Consider the following 20,989-nt stretch of genomic DNA (forward strand, 5'->3'; position numbering starts at 1 on the left):
AAAAAAAAAAAAAAAAAAAAAAAAAAAAAAAAACGTTATCAACTACCTAAAAGAGACCCAACTACTAGACCAGATATAGAGAGAAAATTCCAGCACGTCGCTAAACACCTCGTAGTCGATGCGGCTTTAAACCTCTATATATAAAAAAAAAAAAAAATAACTGAAGTGGATTGAAATTCGCTTTAAAAAAAAAGGGGGGGGAGGGCACAATTATTTGGATGAAAATCAATTGAAGGAAAATAAGTGTGTGAATCATTGTGTTATTGCTTGAGCCGAGGTGAGCTTCGATCGAAACGAAACGTCCAACATCGCGTCTAAACGTTGACTCTCACGGATTTAAGCTATATTGGATTAGAAGCCACAGCGCTGGAAGACACCGATTGCCAATTTGAAAGAATGAAAAAGAGTTAGTTTCCGTTTTTCACCCCCTCTGGTGGATCGAATCTTGTTACCGTGCTCGTGTACTAATGGGATTTGAGTAAATGAAGGATATCGCTGATCATTCCGCGTTCGCTCGATTCGGTACGTTTAACTCTGCAAAGATCGCGGTTGATTTAACCGGACGCTTGTAAAACCTTTTTACGAGATTACTTACTAGTACAGTAAGTGTTCCAGTTGTATTATATCAAATATAACAAATGGCCTGCAAATATTTACGTAAATAGAATACATGGCCTAAATATGTATTTCAATCAATCATTGCTCCTTGATCATTTTTTTTTATTAAATGTGCATGAGAAAGTTAAATTTTGCAAATTGTCACGATTGTGATTGTCCTCGATTGTAAGAGTTAAATCTCTAATCTGTTGTTAATTTATATTAATTAGTATAATGTTGTTATATTAATTAATATATTAATTATAATATTGTTATATTGTTATATTAATTTAATATTGTTAATAATTGTTATATTAATTTAATATTGTTAATAATTGTTATATTAATTTAATATTGTTAATAATTGTTATATTGTTATATTAATTTAATATTGTTAATAATTGTTATATTGTTATATTAATTTAATATCGTTAATAATTGTTATATTAATTAATATAATATTGTTAATTTGTATTAATTAGTACAATATGTAACGTAACATAATGTAATGCAATTCATGTTAATTTATATTTTTGGTTAAGAAATTATTAGAGGAACATTCACTATTTACAAAATATAGCATTACACTATTCTATTATTTGCAGAGGAAATGATTGGCCAAAAAGAAACGAAAAGCAAATCTTTTTATGAGAAACAAAAGCTTCTTGATATAAATATATTCGTTCGATTACTATTTGCCATCTTCCAGCCAACTTTATGATTTCGTGTTCGAGAAAGCTCTTATCCTTTTTAAAAAAAAAATTCTTATCCTTTCAAAAAGAAGATTCTTATGCTTAAAAAAAAAAAAAAAAAATTGATTTGATATTTTCATCATACAGTGAAATAATAGCAAACCAATTCTGACATTATCATCGTACACATCAGATAATGTTTTATAAACTTGCACTTGAACATTTTCTCCCCATTTCAAAAGCAATACAGCAAAATACGACGAAAATATTTCTGATCCTCTTTCATTTTGAAATTGACGAAAAATCGTGAAGAGCTTGAACAAGCATATGTCAGATTACACGACGAATTTAAAATGAAGTTTACGTCATGTTCGTCTGTTAAAAAAAAAAAAAAAAAAAAAGAAATACTCTGAATTACTTTTTCATCGATCCAATCACGTGATAAATATTTAACGAAAGATTGGAATGAAATCTTTCGTCATGGTCGAGCAGAGAGAGAGAGAGAGAGAGTGAAAATGGTTTTCGACGCTTCCGCGAAGATACTCGGGAACGGTCCTGCATAGCAAACCTACTAGAAAACTACCTACGTCACGCGAAAACGAACACAAATGTCGTCTCGCGACAACTCCACAATCAGACGTCGTTTCCCCTACGGTCGACTTACTCTTTGCAAAGGCTTTAATGCGTCTTGCAGCTCCGCGCCACGGCAATTTGCGAGCGTCTTTGCAAATTTTACATCTCAAAGCGAAAACGCTTCGTGTCTCGAGAAGATTGAAAACGGCTCTTTAGAGCCGCTGGCGAGGAAGATAAGAAAGAATAAGGGATTAAAACAAACGGACTCGTATCAAGCTTTTAACTCCAACTTTTGATATCTCGTTCCTTCAGCAAACAGAGAGACGATTTTTAATGCTTCGATGGAATAAACGTGCTTGTGTTGGTATTTTTAAATATAATTGAAGCAACAGATTATATGTATAGTGGCCAGTACGATTTTCACAACTTCGTAACAGTTTATAATCAGAGCTTCAATTATTGAGAGAAAATCTTTGGAATTGTCGTCTTATTTTAATTAAAACTCGGGGAATTAGTAACTTCGATTCGTTGTTTTTTTCAATGGTATAAAATGTGTGATTAAAGTGGTAAAGTGGTTGACAAAATGTAACAATAAAATAAAGTAATAGTAATATAATAATACAATATATAGTCAAAATGGTAAAAATGGTTAATGAAATATAACGGTGAAGCGGGAAATGTGTAAAATAAAATTTTTAAAATATAGACACATGTGATATGAAGTGACCAGCCAACAATGTACGAATAGCAGTTCGAAATTAGTAGTCTTGAATTATATCGCTTCGTTTCTCTTGTAAATCGTTTGTAATTTCTTATTTGTTTTTCTATTATCAAATTGTTGCATTTTACCCAACTCTATTCTTGTTCTCACTCTATGCACACATATAAATGCAATAAATGAGACAATGTTGTAAAAGATTAAATTTATACGTTTTAAGCTTGTTATTAAATTTTAAACTTATACAACTTATTATTAAACTTCAAACTTGTTGTATATTAAACTAAAGTAATTTGAACTTCTTAACAGAACAACCAAAAATAACTAGTTCATGATTTTCGTTAGAAATTTTACACATATAAAATAACAGCGTATTTTTAGTGAATTTGAATAATTTTTCGTAAAATTGCGTAAATAAAAGTGCACTCCGTTGTATTACAGAGTTATTCCATTTCCTTTGTTTCCATGTCTCCAATGGAAATTTTCACGTCGGTTTTGATTTTAAATTATTATTTTAATTTTAATTTAATATTATCTAATTATCGGTTGTTCCAACGTTAAGAAAAATACAATCAAATAAAGAAGAAAAATAGAATGATCGATTATTATACGTATTCTGTACGTAAGTATGATACCTCTGTTACGTTTCGCGGGTTCATAAGAAAGAGGAGAAGGGGAACAAGATATTAGTCTCCGTCGAATCGCTTGATTTCGTGCTCGCAGTCGAACAAAGGTGGAACAAAGGCAGCGTAAAAGCAAGGTGAAACAAACTTGCGATATAGCTGCGATATTCGAGCTTTTGGAACTCGTGTGGCCCATTTGTCGGTTTCTGTTAAAAGGGATCGTCTGGTCGGGTCGCTAGACTGCGCTATCCGTGAGTCGGATACGTACGAGCCGCGCAAAAGGTCGTAGATCAAATGTGTATACTCACACAGGTCTTTGAGGGATAACCTTTCACCCCTCTTTTAATACGCTCGTCGCTGAGGCAAAGCGGTATACGTGGAGGAACATTTTTAACCGGGCCTCCATCGAGCAACGAGGAAAGAAAGAAATGTCTACCGAGTGATCACGTCCACGCGGCGAAGGTCAATCGTATGCGTTCGATCGTCTTTGATCAAAATTCGTCGGTGCTCGTTTCTCTAACCGTCATATAGGCACGATGTTTCTGGAAAACACTGAACGATTCAACTGGACTTGTTTCTTGCTTGCATAATTTTTCAAATTATGCGTGTATTTGTACTTTTGCGCGTGTATTTGTCGTGAGATTTTTATCACAGAACGGACGTTGTAATTTCGTAATTTAAATGTGAAATTTGTACATTTAGAATTTGAAATTTCTTTCGCGATACGTTGAAAATTGAATACCATACAACGACCACACAAGTACCAATGTGTTACTTGTAAATAATTCTTTAATACTTAATACTCTGATATTTAATAATTCTTTAATACTTGACACTTTAATACTTAATAATTCTTTAATATTTGACACTTTAATACTTAATACTTTAATACTTGATACTTTAATACTTAATAATTCTTTAATACTTGATACTGTAATACTTAATAATTCTTTAATACTGTAATACTTAATAATTTTTTAATACTTGATACTTCAATACTTAATAATTCTTTAATACTTGACATTTTAATATTTAATAATTCTTTAATACTTGATACTGTAGTACTTAATAATTTTTTAACAGTTGATACTTCAGTACTTAATAACTTTTTAATACTTGATACTTTAATAATTCTTCAATACTTGATGCTGTAGTACTTAATAATTCTTTAATACTTGATACTTCAATACTTAATAACTCTTTAATACCTGATACTTCAATACTTAATAATTCTTTAATACCTGATACTTTAATAATTCTTCAATACTTGACACTGTAGTACTTAATAATTTTTTTAACACTCGATACTGTGATACTTAGTAATTCTTTAAAACTTAATAAACGTAAAAAATTGAAAAAGTGTGCACCGTACCGTAAGCAAACAAACCCGTTTGTTTCAACGTTTTCGCCTGTTTTTTCATCCCCCCTGGCTACCATCGGCCAGATAGCGAATGCGTTCGAAAGGCAGCTGAGTGAATTATACACTAAATGATTTATAGCGTTATATATTTCTAGCTGTGGGATCGCGTTTATCTGCAACGATAGCGGGACAATGCCGTGGAAATATTCCAGGCTCGGTGCGCGTCGCTTTTGTTTGCACGTCCCACGGATGACATTTCGTTTCGACGACGGGGGCTACAGATGGAATACTAATAATGGAAAACGTGCTTTCTGTTTCAGATGACATAGAATGGGTTGGGTGGCGCTAGGGCGGTGTGCGGGTGGTGGCGGCCGCCTCTCGTCCGTCCTCTCGCTGTCTCTCACCTCCCTCGCAAGCTCCCTCATCTTCACCATCCTCTGTATCCTCACACTTGCCCTCACTCTTGTCACTCTCGTGCGTGCCGAGGACATGTACGTATTATTATCACGAATCACACGATTATATTATATAAATACACTTTCTTCGATCCGTTTCGAATCTGCTCTTAACTTCCCGATCGAACTCGGCGAACATACTTTCCTCTCGTAACTCTCGCAAACTTTTGCAAACTTCGCAGAGCGATGGAAAATCGCGTGGCGTTTTCAAAAAAAATGTGAAAAGTTTGGCCGAGATGGGAGATCGAGAAGCTAAGAGAGAGAGAGAGATACTAGAGAGTAGAGGACATTGTGTTGCTTGTGATAGGATCGAGGGAGCGACATTATAAACGACGACGACAACGTGTCGTAGCGTATGCGATGATCGAGTAATACCGGGGGAAAAGATTGGAACCCGCTCGCGAAACGAGATACACGATATACAATTGTTTTGCATGGAACATAGAGGATCGTCGTTGATGTCGCCTCGTATCATGTTTCGAAGGCTCTTGTTTTACGTTTCGATATTGCGCGAACTTGTCTCTTTATTAACCGGGACGCCGGTCGAAGCTGCGCTCGGTGGACTCGTTGGAAATTTATCATAGCGATCGAAACGATAATGACGATGGACCAGAGGAGATTTAAAATTTATTGCCACGGACACGGTGAACGTAGCGACTAGTAACGTGCTCGTCGACTAAGGATCACACTCTTGGGATCGTGAAACTGAACAGGGACTCGAATCGCTCACGCTTGACCGGCGTCCCGACGATTCGTTCGATTGCATTGTTACACGTTTAGCCCGTGTAGACAAGTTTGGATACCTAGTGGTCGCGATGTAGTCACGATCGAAGCAACAGATGTTGAATAGCGAACTTACAGAATAATTCGATGATCGCTCGAAGGTAGAGGCTGTTCTTTTCGCGTATATACATGTGCGGGGTTGTTCCTAACGAAGCTAACCGCGCAATTTTCTCTGAGAAATATTCTTTCTAAAAAATGTTTCGAATAAAACTTACGTATGTACATATATCTTATGATGTCCACGAATAGTTGCATAGTTGGTTCATCCCTCCAAGATCTTTGTTTTTTTCTTTTTTTATATATAGAACTGTATATATATTTTTGAGTTCACAGTCTCGGTAGTTGGCGTCAAGATTAATTCAGTTCGATTGATTGTAAATTCAAAAGTATACAATTCTGTTTGATAAAAGGAGAGACTTTGAAGTCTCGGAAGCACAAGACAAGAGATCCGTGGCCACCATACGACGTTCGTCTCGAAGCAACGTAACTTTTCGTTTGAAACGAATTTTCCTCTGTAGTTACAGACGAATAGTTTAAGAGAAAACTGTAAATTCGAAAATATGTACAGTTCTGCTTGAAAAAAAGCAAAGATCACTTTGAAATCTCGGAAGCACGACCACCCAGGACAAGAGATCCGTGGCCACCATACGACGTTCGTCTCGAAGCAACGTAACGTTTCGTTTGAAACGAATTTTCCTCTGTAGTTACAGACGAATAGTTTAAGAGAAAACTGTAAATTCGAAAATATGTACAGTTCTGTTTGAAAAAAAGCGAAGATCACTTTGAAATCTCGGAAGCACGACCACCCAGGACAAGAGATCCGTGGCTATCATACGACGTTCTCCTCGAAGCAACGTAACGTTTCGTTTGAAACGAATTTTTCTCTGTAGCTCAGGCGAAAAAATTCGCGTGGTCAGCTTCGTACGGGACACCCTGTACATGTATACACATTTATCCACATATAGTGCGTTTTAGAGAGCTGCGTAACTATCATGGAATAATTTTCCGTAGATCGTGTGAGTTTCCCTTTTAACGTGTGTAGCCGTATACGAATACGCATTTCTCAGGGAAACCGATCTTTGGACACCTCGAAGGTCGCGTGAAACGCGAGTAAACGCGAAGATCGACCTTCGGGGTGGCTGCAGAGAGAGAAAGAGAGAGAGAGAGAGAGAGAGAGATTCGGGGGTGAGATCCGACGACACGAAAGGATAAAGGAGAGAAAGAAACAAAAAAAGAAAAAGCAAAAAGAATGAGCGAGGAAAAGGAAAAATCCCCCTGGTGGTGGTTTTCTCGCCGGGGCTGGCTACAATACGTTGTGTTGCAGCTTCGAGGAGGGCAAGTCGGACAAGGAGATCCTGGACAACCTGCTGCTGTCGACGCGTTACGACAAGCGGCTTCTGCCCCCGGTCCAAGGTACACTGAGGCCCCCGCCCCACACCCGTCAAGACGACTACACCCCTGACTACCTCGTACCCAATGACCCTGATCATCCAGAGCACCTCGAACACCACCGGCACCGCTACCACCATACAGCACCACACAACCACAGCTCACTGCTCACCCCTCGTCAAAAGGGTACTCTATAGTAGAAATCGACTTGAAATCACTGCTGCAATCGGCATGACGAGAGAAGCGATGAATCCAAACGAACGAAAAGTGAGGAAATCCGGTTCTCTCGTCCTGTTTTACTCTTCTCGGTCTCCCCCTCCACTTATCTCTTTCCCTTTTCTTTTTTTTTTCTATTTTCTTTTTTTTTCTTCTTCTTCTTCTTCTTCTTCTTCTCTTCTCTTTCTTTCCCTCTGTCGCGAGTTCGCGCGTCGTGTGTCCGATTTAAAAAAAAAAAAAGAAAAGAAAAGAAAAGAGAGAGAGAGAGAGAGAGAGAGAGAGAGAGAGAGAGAGAAAGATATTACGGCTTGGAAAGTGGAGAGGAAGAGGCTCGCGTTCGTTTTTAAAGGAAACAGTGACGCGTGCGTACGAGAGACGAAGAGAGGAGAGGAGCCAAATGGTGGGGAGAGGGGGGGAGGGGGGGAAGTGAAGAAAAGGGAGTAGAAAATGTGAATGAAAACACGGAAGGGAGAAAGTAATAATCGGTCTCTTTGATATCGAGGCGAAAAGCCGGCGGAATCGGGCGACCCGTCTGACCAATATCGGCCCAATATCACTGGCTGCTGCTGCTGCTGCTGCTACTGCTACCAATGGCCGCTCGCTGCCAATAGCTGTTTACCTCACATCGTCGTCGCGAAGGCTGCCACCGTTCCCGAAATCCAATTCAGACCAGCGATAAATTCACAGTCCCTGGCAACCGGGATTCTTCCCGAGATTGAAATCATCTCCGTCATCGGGGGCTTGCCAACATTTTTATCACCATAAATCGAATAAACTCGCCAGAAGTCCGCGAATATATATTTGAAATCTTCCACTCGCGATCGTCGAGTTTCTCGTAATAATCGAGCGGTCCCCCCTCTCCGAATTCGAGGTATTTCAACTTTCGGGTAATTTTATCAACGAACATTTTTTTCGTTTCTAGCAAAGAAAGTTCTCCTTTTTTTTTTATTTTATTAACGAGACGCTTGGTACGACGCACTTGAATCTTGCACATTGGCAAGAGTTTTTTTTCTTTTTTCTTTCTTTCACCGAAGCGAAAACGCTGGCTGAAGGAAATAGAAAAAAAAAAAGTCTAGTGGCTTCGGACGTCACGGGAGGGGAATGTTTGCGTCATCGCTTTAATAATAAATTTGAGATTTGCGAGTCAGTGGTATGTGGCCTAGATTTGTTCGAATGTGTCAATTTGCTTGCCTCTTGGCAATTAATTATCGATCGAATGGAACGTTGCTTCCCGCGCCTCTATTGCGAGACAAGCATGCCGCCGACGGAAACAGTTTGACGCGTCTGTTTCGTACTATAATTATAATGCCTTCGTCTCGCGTGACGCTGCGAGAAACAAGCTTGCTGAAAGCAACAATACCGTTTGAAATCGTTTCCCTTTGTATGATCGAGCGAGTACATCTCGACTCGAACGGGAATTTTCTGAATTTTTAACACGTCGATCCGTCGATTCAGCAACGAAGGATTTTATATCGAAAAGCGGCGAAGGGAAAAATCGAATTACGCAGAATGTATCGACGCGATTCAAAGAGAATAGAGTATTAGACTGTTCGGATGATTCGGACGGTAAGCGTCAAAAAAATTTCTCCACAGAATTCACATTTCGACAAACAAAAGTAGCTTTGTTATTTAATAAAAATTTCTACCTCTCAAAGTGAGAGTGCTCTTGCACATCTCTTGAAGCAAGCACAATTGTATAATTAAGAGATTATTTAATTGAATTACTTAAAATAAATGTCTAATTTTAATGAACAAGTTCATTAATTCAAAACAAGTTTAATTTTAACAAAACAAATTCACCTTGAAACGTACACTTTTTGATATATTTGTTCATCTGATGAGTAAACCAATTATTTTGTCATTAATTATATAATATTATTATATTTTTTATTATAGTTTATTATTATATTGTTTATTACAATACTATTATAATTATATAATTATTTTGTCACTAATTATAATATTATTATATTTATTATTATGTTATTTGCTATAATACTGTTACAATTATAATTATATAATTATATAATACTTATATAATTATTTTGTCACTAATTACAATATTATTATATTTATTAATATATTTATTATTATATTATTTATTATAATACTATTATAATTACAATTATATAATTATATAATGCTTATATAATTATTTTGTCATTAATTATATAATATAAGTATTATATAATAATTATATAATACTTATATAATTATTTTGTCATTAATTATAATACAATAGTATAGCACGGACTGGACACTTAAAAGGTTTAATTTCATCAATTATCGAGAAAATGCCGCGAAATTTCCGAACAATCCAATACCAGTCGAAAGAATTATAGAATATTCGCAGTTTTTCTTTCTCGCGCTTAAAAAGTAAAACGCAGTGAGTGAAACACAGTGAGTGCTTCCATTCCGATCTGCGATGTTTCAGCGGGAGAAGGACCGAAAGTCAGACGGACCGCCCGAACCCGGCTCTCTTGCAAACCAAAACGTTCCGCTTAAACAAAGCTTTCGCAGAGAGAGAAGCTTCTATCGAAATGTACCAAAGGATCGTTGCGTATGCGGCGGTAAACTGCCAGCCAGTAGTTCGCAGCTGTTACGCGTTAGCAAACTCGTTCGAGATAATTGCAACAGCTGTCGCGATATGCACCTCCGTTACCGTTTCAAGCGTTCTTCACCCTCGTTCTCTGTAGTCCACCGCGCGATCATCGAATCGCCTACAAAACCAAAAAAGAAAAAAAAAGGAGAAACGAAAGGAAAGTGTCGAAATTTTGCGATATACGTAATTAATTAATTAATTAATTGAATAATTAATTAAGGAACTTAACTGTTTTGGTAGATATTTACACTATGTACAAGTAAATTAAGTAACTCAACCTTGAAACGTTTTAGTGCCACGGGCTATTTAAAAAAAGAACCATGTTGGATAGTGAAATACGAAAAATATACATTTTATAAATAATTATATATTTATACATATTTTATAAATATATATATATATATATTTATACATATTTTATAAATATATATATATATATATTTATACATATTTTATAAATATCTATATATATATATATTTATATATATTTTATAAATACATAAATATGTTTATACACACACACACACACACACACACACACACATGTTTATACTTTTCTTATGATATTTAAATAGATAAATTAAATCTAACAAATATATATTATAATATTAATATTTTTATATATTAAAATATTAATTCTTTTTATAATTTTTTATGAATAGATATTATAATATAATATTTTTTAATGTAATATATATTCATATTACATTAATAATATTTAATAAAATATATTATATTAATTTAATTAAATATAATATTTAATTAATAATATTTTTTAATATAATATAATATTTTTTATGGATAAATATTATAATATAATATATAATATATATAACAATATAATATAATATATAATTATAACGTAATAAATATTATGAATAAATATAAATACAAATATAAACGCTGAATGGCACTGAAACGGTTGAAGAATCGCGACGCGATAGCGCTTCCCAAGCTGACAAAGTGGAAACTGCCCGTTTACGCAGTTTTTTTTTAGATTCGCGTGGTTTAGATTTTGATCGAGAACAAAGTAATTAGGAAAGGAAACTTGAATCTGGAGTACGAATGCGCTGCATGGCAACTTCAACCCCGACAGGGGGTTTTGCGTCAAACATAACGCAAACGAATCGAACAAAACAACTTGGCACGATGCTCGAGTGAAACCGCTCGAAGGAAATGGTTAAGCAATCGACGTTAAGTAGTCGATATTGTAAACGTTGTTTCCGAAACAGTGGGCACTTCACGCTCTTCCGTATCCAACTGCTCGACTTTATCGACTTCGCTTTTGTAGCCGACGAATTGTCAGCCGACGCTTTGATCTCTGGCTAACATTGATCTGGACTAACCGCTGGCCGGATATTAATTAACCGTTTCGTCGAGAACGTTTATTTGGCACTTGCGGTACGGATGCAACGAATTGCGAGAATTCACAGTTCGATCGTGCCAAATTTCGTCGGTCGATCAAGATACGGGGCACGCTGAAAGGTGCAAGGCGCGTGTTCAAAGCTGACAAGGTGTAACGCGACTCACCTTGCGGATAGTTGCGAAAGTTTCTGCTGGCTCTCGTCGAAACAATTATGACGGAGATATAACGACTGTTTTTTCTTTCTTTTTTTTTTTAAATGTTGTTTATCCATTTTTTTTCTATTTATTTCCTTCCGGTCATCTTCGATCAATCTCTGTGATGATGATAATAATAATAATAATAATAATAATAATAATAATCAATAATATTTCCGATTATTTAAACAACAATTGGTTCTTGAGGTTTATGAAACGGTCAACGAATTGCGTTCGACTTGCTTCTCATTTGTGAACGAGTCCGGCCATTTGTATTAATTTAACACCTTGCGCTGGTTCGCGCGGACCATAACGAGTGACCGGACCGTGTACAATAATTCGTCGCTTTCTTTTTAAACTCGTCGGTGTTAGAAATTATTAAGAAATAATAAACTTGTCGTTTGTTTTGCCTGGGTTACATTTAAATACACTTGAAAACTGAGAGAATGTTGCAATTTTGGGACAAAAAAAAAAAATTGTCGATTCCAGCGCGAGAGGTTGAATACGTCTCTCCCCTCCGATTTCTACCTTTATTGCCGAACGATCGACAAATATTTTTGCAAGCTACACGCTTGCAAAAATATTTGTCAACTGTGCCGCGCAAGCTTGTGCGCACTGTTTATCACGTATGCTGTTTTGCAAGTTCTCCACGTGCCATTATTACGTGCTCCCATTTAGATTCGTATTTTAATTTACTCAACCTCTTGCGCTGGTAACTGGTTCGCGGACCATAATTAATGGACAATAATGTGTCTCCTTTTCGAATTCGTCGGCATATCATTGGATAGAAATGACTAAGAAGTAATAAATCTATCATTTGTTTTGAATTATGTTTCAATATACTTAAAACTGAATATAAATATAATAATATAATATAATATAATAAAATAATAAATAATGGAATATAATAATGTAATATAATATAATAAAATAATAAATAATGGAATATAATAATGTAATATAATATAATAAAATAATAAATAATGAAATATAATAATATAATATAATATAATAAAATAATAAATAATAAAAAATGTAATAATATAATATAATAAAATAAAATAATAAATAATAAAATATAATAATATAATATAATATAATAAAATATAATAATATAATATAATATAATAAAATAATAAATAATAAAATATAATAATATAATATAATATAATATAATAAAATAATAAAATAATAAATAATAATAAATATGAATCGTCATCCCAGCGCAAGAGGTAAAAAAGAAGAGGAGAAAAAGGGAAGAGAGGAGGACGAGAAGCAGCAAAAACTTTTGCACCCATCCCAATATCTCATATCGCGTCACGGCGATTTTCTTTTTCGAATTTTTCAATTTTCGGCTCGAAGGTAAAAATAGGGGTGGGAGAGGTCGGTAATTGATCGTGGGTGTGAAACGGTTTTCCCACCGGTCGGTCCGGTAAAGTGCCTATCAGGAAGACAGCGTTTTACCCTCTGTGAAAGAAAAGTCTCGGGACACAAAGGGACGGGTTTCTCTTTTGTATCGGTGGGAGCGGGAAAGCTGCGACGACGCCCTCGAGCACCGGCATCATTTGTTCAGCCAGCGAATGTAAAGAAAGCGCGAGCTTTCGAAAGTGCGGGAGCGCAAGATGAAAAGAGAATGGGAAGGGTGGAGACGAGACTGGAGAAAACAACTCTCGCGTATCGCCTCGCTCGACACTTCTCTCCGGGACATTTTCAATTGCGGCGACGAAAGAGACACGTTGATTGCTTGTTTCGTGCTAAGCACACATCTACTTCGCGTTCTACGTGGCGGAATAAACGGGTGAACGCGGGTGGCCAGGATGAAAATCACGAGCGACGACGAGAAATGATCTCGAGCGCGAGGCGACTGGAAAATTGTTTTAAAATATTTTGCGCAAATGAGTTCGCACGATGGTGATAACGAGACGATTCTTTCCTGGGAAGAAAAAGAACGATTCGGGGAGTGAGAATTCTTCTTCGAACGTTTTCAGATCATCGTGAATACTTATGGAATTGTATAAGATACAAAAAAGAGGGTAGATTGAAATTTATGTTGCTTGTATAAAAGTTTATATTGTTTGAGGTAGATGTGTATTGTTTTTATAAAAATTTATATTTTTCTATGAAGTTTATATTGTTCAAGGAAGTTTATATTTTTCAAGGATAGATATATCAGTAGATTGTTTTTATAAAAATTTATATTGTTTAAGGGTGGATAAAAATTTATATTATTTTATAAAATATTATTCAAGGGTAGATATAAATTGTTTTTATAAAAATTTATATTGTTTAAGGGTGGACAAAAATTTATGTTGTTTTATAAAATATTATTCAAGGGTAGATATAGATTGTTTTTATAAAAATTTATATTGTTTAAGGGTGGATAAAAATTTATATTGTTTTATAAAATATTATTCAAGATAGATATAGATTGTTTTTATAAAAATTTATATTGTTTAAGGGTGGACAAAAATTTATGTTGTTTTATAAAATATTGTTCAAGAGTAGATATAAATTGTTTTTATAAAAATTTATATTATTTAAAGTTATAGGTTAAAATATTGTTTATAAAATATTGTATAATATATCATTCAAGGGTAGATATAGATTGTATTTATAAAACTTTATATTGTTTTCTCAAATTTATATTGTTTAAGGTCAGGTATTAAAATTTATATTGATCGTAAATGGTAAAGAATGTTCGAAAACTAGTTGAAAAATGAAAATGTAAGATTAAAATAGTACGTCTCTTCGTTTCAATTTTCATTCTCTGTCTTAAAATAGGATTTTCCTGTAACACGTGCACGTTAGCAAGATGATGCAATATACCGAAGTGAAGTGAACTGATATAATAATAGATTAAGCTCGGAGATTCACTGAACTGAAAGACATATTGCCAATGTGTCCTTTTAGTAACTATTTTCTGCTATTGATCGTTAAGTTAAATTGTGGGAAGGTGACAACTAGTAAGAAAATACTATGAATAATCAAAATTTCTTTGCGGAGAATATTCTCACCCCCCAGAACTGTTCTTTAGCAGGGTGGAGGGAGAGGAAAAAGTTGTTCCTTTATCAGGATAAACGTGAACTACATTCGCGCGAAATTCTGAAAAATTTCCCTGAATTTTCCCGCTGAACTGAAGGCGCTAACGAACTGAAGGGAGGAAAATTGAAGAGCAAAGTGACGCGTCGTTCGTCGAGGGGGTGAATATGAAATCCGGTGGACGGAGTACCAGAGGGTGAAGTGTCGCGTCGCTGACAAAACGAACAAGACACGAACTCGAACTGCATGGGAACTTCATTATTTAAAGTTCATCAGAGACGAGTTCGTGTGCAGCGCAATGGTGCAGCTTCCTGAGCTTTTCTCCAACGTTACAGCCGAGAGCATAACTGTATCTACGTACGCAACGACAGACTTCGTGCATGCCATTTTTTTTTTTTTTTATTGCCATTAACTTTCACAGGTATAAAAGGAACATAGTATTTTACATAATCTCGAGCAAACTCGAACAATTTTTTCCATCTCGTTCGAATGCCTTTTCTCTCGGCTAGAGAATTAAACGCTCGTCGAATTAATCTTTCGCATCAATAATTTGTTGGCATCTCGTCCAGAATTACTGAAAATCATTTCAAAATTTGGCACAGTCAGGCTGAACTTTACTCTTGGTGTAATTAAGGAATGATTCGTATTGTTGCAGGTGGTTATTAATTTTCGGTACAGTTATGTCCTTCGTGCTGTACGATTTTCATTTTCCTGTGCAATTTTTTTCACTTTGTTTTTCGTTTCTTTCAATTCCTTTCCCTCCCCTTTTCTTTCTCTTTTGCCGAACCAACATCGAGGAAGGAACAAAAGGTCAGGAAGAATGTGCGTTTAACGCTTTCGCGAGGAATTTGGCAAAGGAGGACTAAACAGGTCGCGAGCCAATTGATCGTGTAATTGAACATCCATCGGCACGATGATCCTTTTTATCATTTTATCATTGAACGAACATCGATCCGCGTTTGTGCGCGCAGGATCAACGTGAAATTGAAAATATTCGTGTCGTCGACAGCACAAAATGTAATGCTGCCTTTTTCCTGTTCGACTGTTACGTAACTCTCTCCTTTCCCCCCTCCCAAAAAAAAAAAAGAAATACTCGATTTCACGAGACAAGTGTTAATTCTGTCCGATGAAAGTGGAAGTTCGCGTACGAGGAACAAGATGAGACGTGGGCAAGAGTTGTTGGGTGTCACAGAAATATTCACACACTGAGACTCTCACGAAATGAATACAACCTTCACATTCCCGTTGCTATTCTTTTTTTGCTGTTCGATCGGATAACAAATCGCTCGTAAAAAAAAAAGAAACAACAAAATGCCAGTTTGTCGGAATCGTAACGGAAGGTTCAATTCTTTTTTCAAAAATGGCTTTTTTTAGAGAGAGAGAAAGAGAAAGAGAGACAAAGGAGAGGATAGAGATGCGAGATAACCGTTTTATTTTTTTAACCCAGATCTCTGGATCGTTGGCGAGTAAAAGAATCGTAAATTTCGGGAATTTCGTGTGAGATGTGTCGTATGCGAATAAATATTGGTAAACGTTAGAGAAATTTACCAAATTTTGAACATTTTTAAAATCGGTATTAACCTCTTAACGCGCTGGAATGCCACGCACGCCGAGAATATTTGCCCTGAAATTGCAATATTTCATTTATTTATCATTTATTTTGTTTCAAGTATATTGAAATCTAACCCAGGCAAACAGCAAAGAATGAATTTATTACCTCTTAGTTATTTCTATCCAGCGATACACCGATGAATTCAAAAAGATGACGATTTATTGTGTACGGTACGGTCACTCGTTATGGTCCGCGAACCAGTTACTAGCGGAGGATTAAAAAGAGGTTAAAAGCATCCAACCGCGCGTGCTTTTACACGTGTGCAATGTATAGTTATTAAATCGCAATCGACAGCGCAATATATATATTGAAATATAGAAATTATGACAATTATATATATATAATTGTCATAATTTCTTCTTTGATTCTTCATAAAGAAAAGGCGAAATAAATCAACCAGATCGAAGCTCGTGGAATGCATCGCGACTCGAGGTTACTAATTCAACAAATGACAATTGCCGTTACGGAGATATTCTTCAATTTACTACCTCATTTTCGTACCAGAAATATACACGAGCGTGTGAACATCGTGCCGCGCGTAAATCAAAACTTTCTTTGTCGCCTCGTGTTTTCTCTATCCTCTCCTCAGCCACGGTGATTCGTTGTTTGTGCCTTTTATCGTTCCATCCGCGTGACAAAGTGAGACTGTCGCTCGACAGAGAAGACAAAAGGAAAGCTGAATGAAATGCGAAACGCGTCGCGCGAAGGAAAACAAAGACGAGGGCGAGCGCAGGATCGAACAGTTACATTGATCGATAGAAAAGAAAAAAAAAAAAAAAAGGATGAGACGTGGGCAAGGGGTTGTTGGGTGTTACAGATGCGGATTTCTGCTGCGGAATGCGATGGCCTGGTGACGCCACCGGCCTGTCGAACCGGTCGTCGACCTCCTCTAACGACCCCAAGAACCAGTACAAGAACCAGAACAATAACCACTACACGTCGCACCAACACCTTCGCACCCACCTTCGCGGTCCGTCCTTCTGCTTTTACTTCTCTCGTAACCTCGTCTAGAGAAATAATTAAGACCACCACAGACTTCTTTTTTTTTTTCTCACTCCGAACCGACGCCATTCAGCTCCGACGCCGCGGATTTTTTTCTTCAACTCTGTGTTCCCATCGCTCGCGTCGGTCGTCGAGACACCACACGTACAGAAATCTACATATTCGTTTCTTGCATCCGTCCGTTCGTTTCGATTTTTCACTTTATGCTCCGATATTATATTCGCGAAGTGTAAGTACTCCACGGGTGTGCACGTTTTGATCGTGTGCAGAGAAAGAGAGAGGAATCGAATACTGAATGGGTTGCCAGTCGAATTTCTGTACCGAGGGTTTATAGGTCGATCGATTTCTCTTTTTCCTTTCTTCTTTTTTTTCTTTTTTTTTTTTTTTCATTGGAACTACATTTTCCATCGTCTATGTATATATATATGTGTACACAATTCTTGTCAACAATGAGAAAAAAGACCTCGGGCTGTTTGAAAGCTTCCTCTCGTTCTTGGCTCTGTATTTTCAACGCTAGAACTTTTAACCTAGGTCAAAGAGATTTGGCTCCTTTATTTGTCCAATTACGAGAGTTTCGAAAACTCTTGTTGCTGATGATATTTGTCAAAAATAAGGATCACGTGTCTGCTTGTCTAATTTCGATTTTTCCATGGAACCTATGTACAGGATGACCACTGAAAAACTGAAGGGTTTGAAAAGGTCATAAGTTGTTCATTTTCAAAACGATGAGCGTCATTTGAGGGATGTTTTTCACGCATAATACCGGGGAAAAAAATCCATTAACTATATCCCCAAATAAAATAATAAAACATTAAAAAGGTATGTGTCTGTGATGACTTAGGCGGAGTAATAGTAAGTATATATATATATACCTCTGCTGTATTTACTCCGCCTAAAATAATCACAGACACTTTTTTATTTTTTATTATTTTTTTATTTTTTATTTTTTACATATATATATTACTAAATAATTTATATATATATAGCACCTCTACTTTTAGAGGTGTCTTATTTTATATAATAGCGACACACGTATATATATATTATTAAATAATTTATATATATATAGCACCTCTACTTTTAGAGGTGTTTCATTTTATATAATAGCGGCACACGTGTTTGCTGTTGCATAACTTTGATCAGAGTGAAGGCTGTCACAATCATGAATGCCTAATTTAGTCACTAGATATTTGTTAAGATCAAGCACACACACACATATACTTGTATATACGTCTGACATAAAGATTAACAGTCACTCTATTAACAGTCTGCAAAATTTATTTTATTTTTGTCTTATATCGTTCAGTTCTTCAGTGACCACCCTATACTTTGCTACGTGTTCAAAGAGACACGTTACACGTGAAATATTGAAGACGGCGACAGCTCTAGCGTTGAGAAAATCCTCTTGATCAAATTTCACTTTCGATTGTCTCCGCAACGAGCAAACTCGGATCTCGGATATCGGACTTGACTTCGAGATATACCGAGTGACTCGAACGAGAATGAAAGCCTGGACGTCGAAGAATTCGACCTAGACCTTCGACGAGTGAAATCATTTCTTTTTTTTCCTTTTTCTCTTCCGCGTTATTGCGCGATACGTTGGCTCGAAATTGCGGAGTCGAACGGTTGGAAAGTTTGCGTTGTTGATAGACGCGAAGCTCGAAACGGGACATTCGTGCTAAGAGGACGTAAAAAAAAAAAAAGGAAAAGAGTTGCTCACTGCTCGCGGTTATATCTAACAGGTTCTTACCGAGCCTGGCGAGCCTCGTGTTTCGTGTCCGATGTGCCCCGCCGATTAATGCTCGTTTCCACGGCGTAATGATACACCGGCTGTTATCGAGAACAAACGCGGCGCAGCAGAACCGTCGATAACGTGTCGATTTCTTTCTTTTTTCTCTATTGTTTGTCGCGTAACTGGACTATGCAGGAGAATATGCACGACACGCACAGTGAAAGGCATAACCAGAGTCACGTAACCACGCAGGTTTCTACTTTATTTCAAATTATTTCTCGCTTGAGATCGAACAGTAAGATGTGCAATAGAGTAAAATATTCAACGAAACTTTCTGGATGATCGACGATTAATTTGACCGACGTTTAATTTGTTTAACTGCTCTTCTATTTCTGTCTTGTCAGTCGTTGATTAAATTAAAACGAAATTACATTTTTTTCAGCTATAGTTCGGTATTTAATTTAATTTTTCTCCTTAATCATTAAAATTAAGACGAGATTCATGATGACGCTTTTGATTCATTCATTTTTCGTTCGTTTCCTATTTGTTTGCTATATATTGAGAATTCTTTGAAGAAGAATATATTGAGAATTGTATTGAAGTGTAGTTTATTTCGAAAATTATATTTCTATAAATACAATTCAAGGTATATTTTATAGGTACAATTCAAGATGATGCTTTTCATTCTTTCACTTTTCTTTATTTCGTATATGGAATTTTATCGTTGTTCGTTTACTATATATTGAGAATTCTGATCGTACAGAAATGTGGTTTATTTCAAAAACTATATTTTTATACACAATGGTTTTATTACAATCGTTCAACATCAAGACGACACGATTAGTCTTACATCGAAGGAACGAATGTCCCTCACATTCGCAAACGGAAAACGATCGCTCATTCGGATCACTGTTCGATCAATCGCATCGAATCAAATTGATTAATCTCAATAATAACTGATGTAAATACTTTTGTCACATCTTACTGCTAACTGTCACAGGAAATAATTTACATTCGCATTTTCGTTACATTTTCTTTCGTCTGTACTCTTCGCTGTGCATTCCCCGACGCAATTAAGATCAAACGAGCAATACTGTTATAAAATTCTGATATCTTTTAAACGATTTATTCCCCGCCCTGCCTCGGCAGGCTTGATTTCGTCGACGTGCGAATTTTCTAAATATTGTCCACACTCCGCACATTCCTCGTTCCACATTCCGCCTGCGTAATTTTTATCACACGACCGACGTCACACGCATCACTAGACAGAGTCGCGCGTTTGGCGTGTCGTTTGCGTAGCTGAATGCGTTGGCAGTTATCGGATCGGTGGTTGGGACTCGTTAGACGGGTGACATTTTATCAGAAACGAGCAGCAAACGGGTAGCAAATGATTGGTTCGATTTTGTCCCTCCCCTCCCTCGAGAAGAATGCCGCGTTGTCACAACACGTTGGCACATCATTGATTAGACAACGGGGCAGAGAGAATCAACGAGAACGGACGCCAGACGGAGCATCGCTGCAACGATCATTTTGTTTCCGTTTCCATTCCCGTTCCCATTCCCATTTCCGTTGCCGTTTTCCGTTTTCCGTTTCCGTTGCGAGCGATCCTCTTCTCGATCGAATGTCGCCGTGCTACCGCGCCTCTCGACGACCGGTTCTCGAGTCCTAACTCTCCGACTACGAGCTTCACACAACTGTACAGGATATCCATAAAGTCTCGTTACAATCTCGAAAGTTTATTACGACGGCAAATGAAGAGATAAGTGGAAATTATTACAAAATGAGACGTATGTATTTAAGTTTCTTTTTGCTTTATTTAATACACCTCTATATGGGCACCATTAGTTGCACGAAGCGCATCAAGACGGTACTCGATTTCTTATACGATCGATGTTTTACTCGGATGTTCTTGGTCGTCCACTCTTTCCTTTATCCAACACTGTCCCTGTCTCCATAAATTTCTTGTGCCATGCACAAATTGATGGTCGTGACTGTGGATCCTTTCCATACTTAGTTCGGAAGTTTCGCTGAGTCTG

General features: G+C 36.4%; 1 protein-coding gene across 11 annotated transcripts in view; it reads left to right on the plus strand.

Moving 5' to 3' along the window:
- Positions 1-20,989, plus strand: part of LOC122534208 (glutamate-gated chloride channel alpha) — a 111,877-nt gene that overhangs the window by 59,286 nt on the left and 31,602 nt on the right. For 4 of the 11 annotated variants that reach the window (XM_043664600.1, XM_043664601.1, XM_043664607.1 and 1 more), the window contains exons 3-5: positions 4,884-5,054; positions 7,126-7,376; positions 17,037-17,189. In XM_043664600.1, coding sequence (XP_043520535.1) covers positions 4,894-5,054; positions 7,126-7,376; positions 17,037-17,189 — 565 coding nt within the window. In that variant the 5' untranslated portion in view covers positions 4,884-4,893. The remainder of the gene's footprint in view (positions 1-4,883; positions 5,055-7,125; positions 7,377-17,036; positions 17,190-20,989) is intronic. The other 7 variants (XM_043664604.1, XM_043664611.1, XM_043664605.1 and 4 more) reach the window with 3 other exon arrangements.

This window comes from Frieseomelitta varia, unplaced genomic scaffold, assembly GCF_011392965.1.
Source record: "Frieseomelitta varia isolate USP_RPSP 00005682 unplaced genomic scaffold, Fvar_1.2 scaffold_580, whole genome shotgun sequence".
Classification (NCBI taxonomy): Eukaryota; Metazoa; Arthropoda; class Insecta; order Hymenoptera; family Apidae; genus Frieseomelitta; species Frieseomelitta varia.